Source organism: Indicator indicator, chromosome 1, assembly GCF_027791375.1.
Source record: "Indicator indicator isolate 239-I01 chromosome 1, UM_Iind_1.1, whole genome shotgun sequence".
NCBI classification, from domain to species: Eukaryota; Metazoa; Chordata; class Aves; order Piciformes; family Indicatoridae; genus Indicator; species Indicator indicator.
The window spans coordinates 59,334,761-59,348,326 of NC_072010.1; the positions used below are offsets into that span (position 1 = coordinate 59,334,761).

General features: G+C 37.0%; 2 protein-coding genes across 4 annotated transcripts in view; one reads left to right on the plus strand and one right to left on the minus strand.

Moving 5' to 3' along the window:
- The window catches only part of ITGBL1 (integrin subunit beta like 1), a 146,356-nt gene extending 145,875 nt beyond the window's left edge, over positions 1-481 (plus strand). Inside the window, exon 11 of the mRNA XM_054385231.1 lies at positions 390-481. Coding sequence (XP_054241206.1) covers positions 390-481 — 92 coding nt within the window. The remainder of the gene's footprint in view (positions 1-389) is intronic.
- A 7,728-nt stretch (positions 482-8,209) lies between these two features.
- Positions 8,210-13,566, minus strand: part of FGF14 (fibroblast growth factor 14) — a 398,429-nt gene continuing 393,072 nt past the window's right edge. For all 3 annotated transcript variants that reach the window (XM_054380968.1, XM_054380953.1, XM_054380960.1), the window contains 2 exons: positions 11,560-11,758; positions 8,210-8,346 (listed from right to left, as the gene is read on the minus strand). In XM_054380968.1, coding sequence (XP_054236943.1) covers positions 8,210-8,346; positions 11,560-11,758 — 336 coding nt within the window. The remainder of the gene's footprint in view (positions 8,347-11,559; positions 11,759-13,566) is intronic.

Here is a 13,566-nt window from a genome sequence, read left to right on the forward strand (position 1 = left end):
TTTCCATGATCAAAGCGATGCTTTTATTGATATTCTGGTTTGAACTTTGTATGTCTTTTCCTTTCCATGTTATAGTTAAAAGTAATCTTGTTTTTCCTTGCACCTTGAGGTACAGTGTGAACACTGAGCTTCAACAGCTGGGTGCAAGTAGTGGTGGCATAATTACAAGATTTGTGATCCTGCTGATGGAGTTATTGAGAGACTGCTATTAATGCTTTGGGGCGGCTTCTTAATGCAATGGTACAGTAATTGTTTCCTTCCAAAAGGGAAAAAAAAAAGGTGTGTGTGGGAAACAATAAAGGAACAATGCAACCACTTTAGCATGGCTTTTCAATTCCCATAAACCACATTTCAATGATGATAATTGCCCTTTTTTCGTTCTGTTCTAGGCAATGGTGTTTGTAGCTGTGGAAACTGTGAGTGCTGGGAAGGATGGAATGGCAATGCTTGTGAAATCTGGCTGGGAAAAGAATACCCTTAACAAAGGACATCAATAACTAAGGAGTTTTTTTGTTCATTTGGTTTTGCTTGGTTTGTTTTTAGGCTGCTAGAACATTTAATTTCAGAATTACTCAGTGTGTAGCTGTGGGTGTGCATTCATACACATATACATAGGTCTAAATACTCTAGAACACTCATTTGAAAGCCTGCTCCTTAAAGAAATGCATGATAATACTAAAAGAGAAAAATTAAAAATGCCTTGATAGTAGGACAGTCCAAGCTCTAAAAGGTCAAGTCTTAAAATACTGTCCCTCTGGAACTTCTCCAGAGTGTTTTTGTAAATTCAGCTGGACTAGGATTACACTCATAATGCCTATTTATTAAGCAACCTTTGGAAAACGTGTGAGAAAGCCTTTTTTAAACATTATTTACTTGGTTGTCACCTCTCTGTATTTGTACGCAACAGCATTCCTATAGAAGGTGAATGTTTGTCAAGTAATTAATTTGACTAAATGCATTTCACAAATACGTTGTTTGCCCCTCCCCCCCCCCTTTCTTTTTCTCCTAACAATCTTAATTAGACATCAGTTTATAATTTGAGAGATGCTGTTAAGAAGCTTTAAAAAAGATGAGTTATTTTTTTATTTGGTCAAAGAATTGTATTTGTATTAACCAATGTCCTGATAATCTGACCAAAGACCCAAAATGTTTGAGCAGAGCTTGTTCACAAGACAACTTCTTCATTTCTGTGGTTAATGTGTCAGTAAGCTGGTTATCTAGTCTTCATATTACAATAATTTCAAATGCATAACGTATAAGAGTATAAAAAATTAAACTAATAAAGATATAAACGTGTGATTAGCTATTCCATGTATCCTGCAATTCATATGCACTTCTGTCAGACTGTTCTATGCAGGTACAGTTGCCTAGTCCTCTTAGAAGTAAAGCCAATGAAAATTTGTTATACTAATAACTTTCAGGGTGACAGTTCTGTGTGCTATTAGAAATCACTCTCTGGAACAGATTGTGCTGTCACACATGGTATTCATCGAATTTGACTGCTCTTACAGGAGTCGGGTGCTTGAAGGTTGACTGACTTGAAAAACCAGCTATACTATGCAGCAGCCTGGTCTCAGCCAAAGATACTCAGACAATGGCAATAAATTAATTAAATTTTTAACACAGTAAATACAAACAAAGCAGTGGTATGAACAAAACTTTTATTTTTATTTTCCAATGGTGAAATGCTGCTCAGTGTGAAATTCACATTGAGTTATGAATAATGCACAACTATTGGGACTTCCCTAACTTATTTACATATGAGTCTGGATTGATTTGGTGTGGTTTTTTATTTTTTTTTTTTTTAGTAACATGGAGATTGGCAGCCCTTGAGTTCTTTAGAGCAAAAAAAAAAGAAAAAAAGAAAAAAAAGAAAAAAACAAATCAAAACATACATTTTTTGTTTCAAAAGTGTTTTGTGAAACCATGATTGAGTGAGAAATTGCTTAAATGGTTGGAGAACATGTCTTTTTAATACCAAACTATAACATTGTGGTTTAGGTGCCAAGGTCCTGATTTTTGAAGAGATACATGATTCATGAATAAGGGAAATATGTATCAACCCCAAAAAAAGATATTTCCATTCTTAGTCGAGAAATTAGTTTTCTTTTAGAAAGGACAATTCTGAAATAGGAAAATACAATGGTATATAACATGTAATAGAAATGAAAAAAACAAAAAGAATTTATTTAATCACTTCCATTATCCCCCATTCCCATGTAGTAACTTGCTCTTTCTCTTACCCATTTTTTTCCCCTTAACCTGGATTTTCTCTTTCTAAAAATGAAGCTTGTGAAACCCACGTTCTCAGGGACCATAATCACCAAACATCCATGCATAACTTTTACAGAAGTTATGCAGATAAATAATGTGACACACATCCCAAAGCTGCTAGCTGCTCTCTTTTTAGATAACCAAAGTATCAGGAGTTCTAAAATGTATTGATACAGTAAAAAAAAAACCTCAAAGCAAAATTCATCTTGAAAGGATAGTTATATTTTATAACCCTCAGACTCTGTAGAGCGTAACAGGAATATCTCCTTAAGTTTTTAACATTCTGTCAGCCCTGGCATTCGTGGAGCATAGACTATGGATTTTATTTGTATGTATGAATACCACTGACCTTGAATTATCTTATCATGTGGTTTATGCACATACACATTTGGCTGCTGGATCAGAGTGGAAACAATGAATGATAGAAAGTCTTCCCTATTTTCCTTCTGATTGTCTTCAGTACTGTAATAAGAAAGCGCTAGACAATCAAAACTATTATCTAAATTCAGTAGATGCTTTTGATTTATTTCATGGAATGATAAGCAAATCTATATATACTTAAGATCAGCTGTGGTCTTAGGGTACTCATATTCATGGAAGAACAAAGTTTTAGAGGGTTGCAATGTCATCTTTGATGGATTTTACTTTGTAATTTGGCTTTATTTAAAATTTATTAATTTCTAATTAGAACCATTTTCTTTTTTTTTTTTTGATAAAAAAGAAAAATCAGCTCCCAGATTTTGGCTACTACATTTGGCTATTACATAGTCACAGCATTTCAAAAAGTTTCATCCAAGTTCTTTGTTAAGGTACACCTGGAAAAAAGAGTGTTCTAAGACAGCTACTGTCAGTGGTTCATTAAAATGTAAATTATCAAAGAAAATGGTGCTATTAAATAAGACTACTAAAATTATAATGTATACATAAATTCCTTTCCAATTTTTATTGTTTCTTGTAATGGTGCTTGAACGTTCCCCCCTTGCTCTTCATGCTCCTAACTGGTGATATAACGCCCAAAAGATTTGTTTTGTGGCTCATTTCCTCACTAGTAAAATGAAGTCAGAAGGAATTTCACAGCTGTGAATGTAATAGCTGTATGAATACATTTTAAGTTTACACCTCATTCCCTGTGACAGGAATCCCAGATACTGTAAAACTGGGAAGAGGAGAAAGGCAGTGAAACATACTGCTTGATTCGTCATAACTGGTGACTGTAGGAACTTGCTTCCAGGCCTGTGTCAAGTAGCAGTTCTAGGTGGCAAAACCAAATAGGCTAAATAGGGACTTCATACTGCCTAGATGGAACACAAGATACCATAGCCTGGCTTCTTGACAGAGCACAAGCCAGAAGTGTGCCATATGCTTCTGCAATGGTCTTGCAGGATTATGCCTATTGTATATAACGTATCTGTAGTATCACCTATAAAACAATTGTGGATTAACTTGCTTTTACGCATTATTAACCTACCTGTGATCCTTTTTCCCCCGGCCATGCTTTCTTTTAGAAACACATAGATGAATGTTTCCTCCTGCACCTGCTCTGACATTTCCGATGTGCTGCCCTTGCTTCTCTGGAGAATGACATCTTGCTTTGTAGCTAAATGATACTGAGATGAAGAAAGATAAACTGAGTATTTCTGTGTCTATGTAATAGAAAAAGAATTCTATTACAGCTATGAAAATAAGTCATAGCATTTGCATTAGTCAGCACAAAATTCTCCTGTTATTGGACATTTTAAAATGCATCGCACAGAATATGAGTTAATCTACAGGAGCATTTAAAAGAAAGACAATGTCTTTAGTCTAACTTTATTTGCATTCCCATTTGAATGGAGATAAGTAATTTCTTCTTTATACCAATAATCAGATGGATCAGCAAGACCCACATTTAATATTGGACCAAACTGACTGTTTTCATAGCTAACTGCGTACAGTGGTTTTAAACCAAGAGAAAAAGTTTTCATATATATAGAAAATGTCAGAGTTCTTACTGTTGTTTCCAATATTCCAGTATGAATTGCTTTATATTTGGGGTGGAGGAGGAGGTTTATAAAGAACCAACCTGACTCTAAACAAGTTTATGAAAAAGTCATTTAGGAGTGGCTAAACCTCCCAGCAAATTAAGCAAAAGCTCTTATGTGTACTACAAAGCATGTAAAAGCTTTAGACACCTTTCTATAGGCTCGAGCATGTGAGCAATTTCATATGGATTCTTTTGTGTATTTATAAAACTTTTCAAGTACAACAGAATGATGCTTTGTTGAAGTGGTTCGTGTCGACTTAAAACTGTCTTCCTAAAACTGTGCAGATGAGACTGATTTTGCCAAATAGAACTGTAGCTGAAATACAGATTTTAAAAACCGAAAGAGATAATGATTATGTGCAAGTGTCACCTATGAAATGGTAAGGTGAGATCAGTTTGCTGTGCAAACAGTCTCTCAGAGATTAGATTAAACTCAGAAGAACAAAATACAAAGCAAGCATGCAAAAGATCTGGAACGCTGCAGATTCACAGACATCTGGACATGTTAGTACAAAAAACCCCAATCTGTAAATACAAATTGATTCCATCAGGTTTACTATACAGTACTTTAGTAGTAACAGACAGTTGAAAATAGTTTTCACTTATCAGCAAAATTAATTTTCGAGGGAAGAAAATGGTGAAGTCTCATCCTGGAGAACAGCAAGAGAGGTATTATATTAAGGAGCTAAAATTTTCTTTGGCATGGTAAAAGGGGAGAACTGAGTTTGCCAACCTATTTACATGAAGTTTCACCATCCCGTGGCCAGTGCAATAATGTTTTGCACAGTCTGCTTCTTACATAAACGTTTTTTTGTTCTTTATATGCCTTCATATAAAGGTTTATTCATCATGTTGAATCTGTGTATACAACAAATAAGAATAAACACAAACCGTACAATGCAGACAAACTCTTTGCATATATGTATGTAAATTTAGTAATACAGACCAACAGTTCTTTGATAGACACATCCTACTACATGCAATTCATTCTTGCTATCCTCTTCCCATGCAACAGATGAGACAAGAGACAAAACTAAAGGGAGGAAACAAAGCAAAGACCCCTTTGCTATGTTTACACAGGTTGTAGAAAAAGTTTTTTTAGGACATCTCTTCACTGGATTGAACACATACATGGATTTAGCACATAGAAACAAAAACAGAAATAAAAAAATGCTGTATTTTCAGTATGCGTTAAATGCTTAAAAAAAAAAAATCTTGCCTTAATTATAGTCTGTCCCACCCCCCAGCTGGTTTGGAGATCACAATTACTCAGGATCAAAAGTTTAATGTTGAAAACAATACTTATGTAGCATCAGGCCATCAACCAGAACCTCCTTGCATGGCTCAGCTGGGTTTCCAGCCCTGTCTCTCCCCAGGCTCTTACACCAGGAGAGTAAGAAGATGGCTGACTGGGGCTCATGAATTCTTACAAAAGCCAGGTGAGAGAGAAGGAGAATGTAGCCTTCAGCTGTATTATGTTGCTTGAATTATTGTGAATGCTCTACTTATAATTGTAAGAAAGCCTGGGGCCTCCTTTGGGACCCAGCAGATGCAGGGCAAGTCTCCAGCTCACTATATGAGTTGCTTTGGGTTTGGTTTTTTTTGTTTTGGTGGTGCACAAATCCCACTGGACCAGATGGGATGAGAAGGGTGCACCAAAATTTTTATTAGAGTGTAATTTCCCCCATGCACACGTATTTAGTGCTAGCAGGCAAGGGCACAGTCTAAGTCAAAGTTTCCTTGCATTTTTATCACAGTATTAGAGTATGTTTGTATTTTTTTTTCTCTACATGGATAGTGGGCTTCATGCGTAACTCATTCTTTCCCTAGAAAAACCCAAAATCATGTGTTAAGTTTACTGTTCCCATATTACTTATGCAAACAAGGAAGTCTGGCCTATGAATCAAGAATTATTATCTAGAATTTAGCAGCCTTACAGTAGCATCCTTGAAGAGTACACTATATTTTGCTTATAAAAACAACACGCTTGAAAACTAGCATGAAGAGTTCATTCAAACTGAATCAGTTGTTCAGGTGAGCATAGAGGGATTTTGAAGTAACCATCAGTTTCTGTTAGGGACTTCAGCACAATGATACGGTAAAACAAATGGTCAAAAGACAATGCTAAAGAAGGAATGGATTTCCTTCTTATTTTTTTAAATGTGTGTGTGTGTGTGTCTTAAAATATCAAGTAAGAGCAAGAGGACAAGTGAATGTTACCACATAGTTTTCCAGACTGAGGTACAGTTTGGTCCATGTTGCCCTTTCTGAGAAACAAATACCTTCTTAAGCATACAGAGAGTACCCTTTTTTTTTCACTCTACTGGAAGCCTGTGACTTAAATGTGCAACCCTTCAGTGGCATCTCTGTGGCATTTTTCTAAATTCTCCCTCACCCCTGCCCTGCAGTGTTGGTTTTACTTGTTCACAAGTGACAAACTCAAAGGTTGGATGTTGTTTCTGGTAACATGATCCAAGGCTTCAGTTTTATCATGTTTTGGATTTCTTCTAGGTTCATGTAGGAGAAAGTACAGTATACAGAGATCAAGGCAAGGCACCTTCAATCTAGCAATTTGGTGGGTGTATCATCCTAGGAAGCTCAGTGAAGGTTTGTACTGTGGTATCAGTGAGATACATAGGACTGGACATTGCATGCTTACCTAAAAAATAAAAATGAAGTTTTGTACTATGTCCAGTTTTAAACCTTTTTTTTTAAAACACCAGAAATATTAAACTATAATTTGTAACTACCCTTTGCATTGGTGCTGCAAAAAAGAACACAACAACATCCTTGCCCATGCTTTGCTAAGTAGGTGTGGGATTCAGCCAAAAAAATAACAATGGCATTAAGTTCAGTCCCTTAAAAACAGGAAAGGATTATATTAGAAATGGAGTTAGGTAGCGCAATTCGGGTAGGCTTATTTTTATTTTTTTAATTTTTTTGTTGTTGGTGGTTGTTTTCAAATAATGAAGATTTAGTAGATGAAAAATGAGCCTTAATTCAGGCCTACAAGGCCTACAAAATTCGTTGGACCCACTTTCCCAAAAATGAGTGGGTCTTGCTCGCTGGGCAAGGCAAATGTTACCATTACCAGTAAGCCTGTGACATGTATAAAACACACACACAAAAAGAAACTATAGGGGGATGCCAAACACTCGTTTCAGAAAACCTCCTGTTGGTTGTGTTTGACACTCTTCCCTCTGCTATAATGCCAACCTCAAAAGCACAGTATCTGTTACTAAAGAGTATTCACATATAATCAATATCATAAGCCAGAGACAACAATCCTATTCTTTATAGATATAATTTGTAATAAGAGATTTTTGAAGGCTTCCTGATTCCCTGATTACTTTCAAAACTAAGCCACCGTCAACACTTAAGTTATAGAGAAACACAATCCCTGCAAAAGGTCACAGACAGTGGAGCGAGCAGCCTTATAAAAAAGGGAAGAAGAGAAATCCATAATAGCACAGGTTTACAGCATCTAACTAGAAATTACTTGCTTATTTGTGTGCTACAAAATAGAACTTAAACACATGGATTTTGCTGAAACTGGACTCAAAAAGGGATTATGGGCAATTGTCAGCAGGCAAGGTATCAAGTGTACTTGTGAAGTATGTCATTCACATGAAGTGTCACAGTCACAGAAAAGATATTAAAAAGGCATTCCAATATCTGGTAGGGCATTCCATGGTCTGAGTTTAGCTGGTTCATCCAGGTGTCTTCTCGCTGTGTGTGGAGCTACATGTTGAGATTTATCCACTTGCAACAACTCAGTTCATAAACGGCAACAGGCAAGCCTGTGACTTGCCGCAAGCTGATCCACAGACACTGCAGAGGGGAAGCCTGGCAAGGATAAATCACTCAACTGTACTCAGGACTCAGTAAGTCACAACACCTGTGAGGATCTGGCTATGTCGTCTTACTCTTGTTAACTGGTTTGCCGCCATTCATTATTGCAGATGCACTTGTGCTTTTACTTGGAGTTACCCCAGCCTTTGGCACTGTTTCTCCAATATCATGCAAAGATGGTTCTCGATACATGGCAACTGAGAGGAGAAAAGAAAAGAGGAGAGACATTTTTAAGAATATATCTCATGTAAGAGCTCATCCTAAATCATGTAAATTTTTTTGCAACAACTGGTACTGAAATATAATCTATGCTCCTCTTGTGTGCAAGGGAAACTACTCATTTTGACAGACACTTGTTTTGAGCAACTGATAGCTTCTTCTGGGCCTCCAAATTTCTTGCTGCTGTATCTGACTTAAAAACATAGCAGGAAACTGTATGCTGGCTTGTTTAGTGGAAACTATAGAAGTGAAAAACATGCATGAGGCAGACACACGAAGATGTACATCTATTTAAACACATACATGAGTGTGTGTGTATATCTATCTATCTATCTATCTATCTATCTATCTATCTATCTATCTATCTATCTATCTATCTATATCTCCTTTAAGTAAATATTCTGCAAGTCTTCAGAAGTAAAATACAATGAGTTAAGACAGATGGTGTTTAATAAATGGGATCATACAATACAGTTGCCTAGACTTAAGTGTTTGTTTTTAGTCCTATGTTGCAAGACTAGGGTTGGGTCCAGGTCTATAAAATTATTTGTACATCTGTTTCAAAAATTTGAAAAGCTTGGCCAAGCTCACTTCAGGTGAGTACTGAAGAAATATTCAGCACAGTGCTGCAGAGTGTACACAAGCGTTTTGGGTTTTTCTCTCTGTCCTCCTTTCCAAAAATGTATGCAGTAGCCTCTGATCTCTGCTGAATGTAGAAGTGTAGAAAATTCCAAATTAAACTATTAACTGAATTCTTAGAGGAATTAAAAGTTTTGCCCTTGGGCTTCAGCTCTTATCTAATAATTTTAAATCCTTTGAGGAAAATACATGTGCCCAATTACATAGTTCTAGCATTAAGCTGTCTCAATGATTAATGCTCTTGGATAATTCGATTTCATTTTCCATGACACTGAATCAGGTAATATTTCCACTTATACCTAACTTCAGTAGCATTTATTTATATCAGAGCGATGTTAAAAGATATGTCAAAGCAGTCAAAGGAATTAATCATTACACTAGGATTTTGGGACTGGCTGTGTGCTGCCAGAGAGCACAATCCCTTCATCCCTTGGCTAATTAGAGTAGGAGGCTGGAGCATCAAAGTACTGACCTTGATCTTCAATGATGTGAAGTTTCATAATGAATATGAAGGACCCTGTAGCATCATTAACTAATCAAATACTTGTTCTAACATTTCCAATAACATAATCTAAATCCTTTTATGGCTTCTGAAAGTCTGAAATTAGTCTTTTCTAAAGTATGTAAGGATGGTTATGATCTATGTGTCTTCAGAGTGCCCCCCTACTTGCTGATTAATTGATAGAGCTTGATGAAATAACACCATGGCCTACAAAAAATACTAAGTCAAATAACATGAGATGGAACCATGAAGGAGCAATGTGGCAGAGCTGTTATATACTTGGTGATCCTGAGGGTCTTTCCCAACCTGAATGTTTCTGTGATTCTGTGAGTCTGTGATATAAAGCAAACCATGTCCTGGGCTGCATCAAGAAAAGTGTGGCTAGCATGTCAAGAGAGGTGATTCTCCCCCTCTACACCACTCTTGTGAGACCTCACCTGCAGTACTGCACCCAGTTCTGGAGCCCCTATTACAAGAAAGATACGGATGTGCTGGAGCATGTCCAGAGAAGGGCCACGAGGAGGATCAGAGGGCTGGAGCACCTCTCCTATGGAGACAGGCTGAGACAGTGGGGCTATTCAGTCTGGAGAGAAGGCTCCAAGGAGACCTTATTGTGGTCTTCCAATATTTGAAGGGTGTCGGGTAGTGATCTGACTAGGGGGCATGGATACAAGCTAGAGAAAGGTAGATTTAGATTAGATGTTAGGAAGAAGTTCACCATAAGACACTGGAACAGGTTGCCCAGGGAGGTGCTGGAAGCCCCATCCCTGGGTATTTTTAAGTCCAGGCTGAATGTGGCTTTGGGCAACCTGATCTAGTGTCCCTGCCCATGACAAAGAGGGTTGGAACTATATGATCCTTGGGGTCCCTTCCAACCCTGACAATTCTGTGATATTTGACGACTGATGGGCAATGTAAAGCAAGTTCTTTCTAAGCCCTGTAAAAGCTATTTTGATAGAGTCTGACCATCCAGACATTAATGAAAAAGTTAACTTCTTTCCTAGTCCATGTGAACTGATTAAAAATGCACTGCCTATCCCTCTATAATTCTTATTATTTCATATAATAGGATTGCTATGTGAAGTATCAACAATGTTGGGACCTAATGAAAATACTGTAAGCTTTTGAAACATGGGGAAAGCACGAAGGCACCTCGGTTCAAATCCAAAGTTAAAACATAGGATTATTCAGATTCTTTCTTTATAATGAAACTCTAAAACATTTAACAAACAGATCCTTTAATCAAAAATTATAAGTTAAAATGTTAAAACAAACAGGACTGCTAACTTCAGATATGAGTTTTCAAATGTTAACTAATGAGAAAATTTTCAAAATGGCTAAGGCTATGTGCAGCAATAAAATCAAATTCAGAGGGCAAGCAGGACAAAACACAAAAAGCAGCATAGTTTTATGAAGGCCTGCAGAACACACAGGATAACCCAAAAGTTCCATGATATAAGTGAATGAGTTTTTCAGAGAATGTGTGAAACCATTTTGGTGTGCAAAGTTAGCATAACTTCTGTTTCCTTCTCTCTGTATAAAGGACTATTTATGTAACTATGTGCATTACATCCATTGACTAAGTAGTACAGTATGAATTACTTTATAAAGAATTTTGGACTTTTGTGCTTTTTACCAGAAAGCTTTTACTGCAAAATTCTGACATTTCATCCATTCTCTTTATAACTTCCAAGTGCCCTACAATAACCATTATTTCATACAGCTTAATGAAAGGACTGTTTTCTCACTGTAAGGCTCAAACCAGCTTTTGTCCCTACTGAATGAATATTTTAAAAACAGCACAATGCACTTGCAAAAAGATTTATTTTCTTGTAAAATGACCTCTTAATCCATGGAAAAAAATGTTTTTACATATGCCATTTCTAGCATCACTATGCAGAAGCACAAAACCACTCCATGAATCCTGGGGACTGTCATTTGGAATGGCCCCTTGAGGGACACGCACACTTGCAAAGGTATTTGGCAAACTCTTCCCTCTTATTTTTGTGAGATTTATAGGAGGATTTGCCAGCGATGTACTGAGCCTTACCTTCCAATGGCTTGGGTAGAAAATGAGCTGCTGGTTTTGTTTTCTTCACTCTGTTTCCTTTCATGACCTGCCCTTCTTTGTTCAGCCCCAAGAACCAGGCCCTCCCGGACTCCTGTTGTCTGTAGAGCATGGATGAGTAGATTACATAATAATTTTCAAAAACAGACTCCTTGAATTTGCACTCTGGTGTAAAAAGTTCCTGTGGGAAGAAAAGTAAATGTTAAATGATGTCTCTCAAGTGCGGCTTCTGTTTTGTTAGCTTATATATAACTCTTGATGAGTTTTTAGTATACAACTTATTTTAAGGTTCTGCTCTGAGACAGAGAGATCTGTCTTCCTGTAGAAGACCTCCTGTTGAAGTTATTTCCCCTCCCATGGATGCTGTTTTCCTATCTGTACAACAGGGATAGGGATAATTTCTACTTACAGAGGAAGCTACACAGGCCTAAACCCACTCTTTAAAATATAGGCGTCATTGTTGTGCTTACCTTTCTGATAGGATGTCCTTGTAAAGATCAAGAAAGTCTATGCTAAAATACCATTAATGAGAAAAAAAGTTGTTCTGTTTTAACATACTAAATGCCACAAAATTCCTCTATGGTTTAAAACAACTAATATTTGATGCTTAAAAAATTTTGCTACCAGTATACTAGAATATGTATATAATTTAATAGAGCCCACATGGTCTGAAGCACCTCAGGAAAAAGCTATTTTGATGTACAAAGTTCTGTACAAGGAAAGTTATTTCCTACTGACATCGTCAGGATTCATCCCTGAAACAGGAATGCTTTACAGAAGTCACACAGCAGTTATCCTAAACACTTCAGTAAGGATAGCCTAAACACAAGCTTTTGTAGCCCAGTAGCCAAATAATAACTAAAATATTTTTGTTTTGCAGTAACACAAGTAACAGTAACAAAATAAACAGTGTGACAGAATTTACCAAAAATCCCTGAAAAAAACACAGCAAATTACTAAGGAAATAAAATTACACTTGAAATATCATGAGAAAATTGGATTCTGTGTGGATGTGATTTTCCTGTCTTTGGACCCATCTGCTGAAGCTTGTGGAAGATATAAAAAGAGGAGTTAGATGTGGAAAAGTGGAAGGTAGCTTGCTAAGCTTTCAGAGCACAAAGTTCTCTGCCCTAAATCTTCCATTTCTTTCAGTTATCTTTCACAAGAAGGAAAAATCTGGAAATGTCACATATTTTCACTTTCCCATTCACAGTGCTTTTCTCTTTTTTTCCTCCTGGCCCCATGTAGTACTGATTTAACACTCAGAAGGTAACATGTTTTCAGGGTCTCTGTGCCATCCTCAGCTGCCTATATATTGTAAGAATTTCACAGCTGTTTCTTCACAGGTTTCCTTTCTGGAAATAAAAGCCCTTAAAGACACACTTTGCCCTACCAGAAAGCACAGATGAAGTACTTTTCTGAACCTGCACTAAATCTCACTTAGTGCACAACAAACTCTCCTAAGTTATGTGGTACACAGGATTTATATTGCTGTGGCTTCAGTTACCACCTGTGAGCAGAGCTGTCTTGATGAACACCATGCACACTATTAACTTTATTCATTATGGGGCATCTTTTAACCTCAAAGAAAAAGAAATAAGTGTATTTTATCCAGCAAGGGACACAAAGCAGTTACTGCAGCAGTGGGAAAATAAAATAGGTTGCTTTCTGCGTGAGCAAGTACACTTCATTTACAGGATGCACCAAATGTTCTCTGGTCTTTTTGCACTACCACTTCCTTTATCAGCCACATGCACAACTGTGGCTATACATATACACAACCGAGGCTATACATATACACAACCGAGGCTATACATATACACAACTGAGGCTATGCATATACACAACCGAGGCTATGCATATACACAACCGAGGCTATGCATATACACAACCGAGGCTATGCATATACACAACTGTGGCTATACATATACACAACTGTGGCTATACATATACACAACTGAGGCTATGCATATACACAACTGAGGCTAT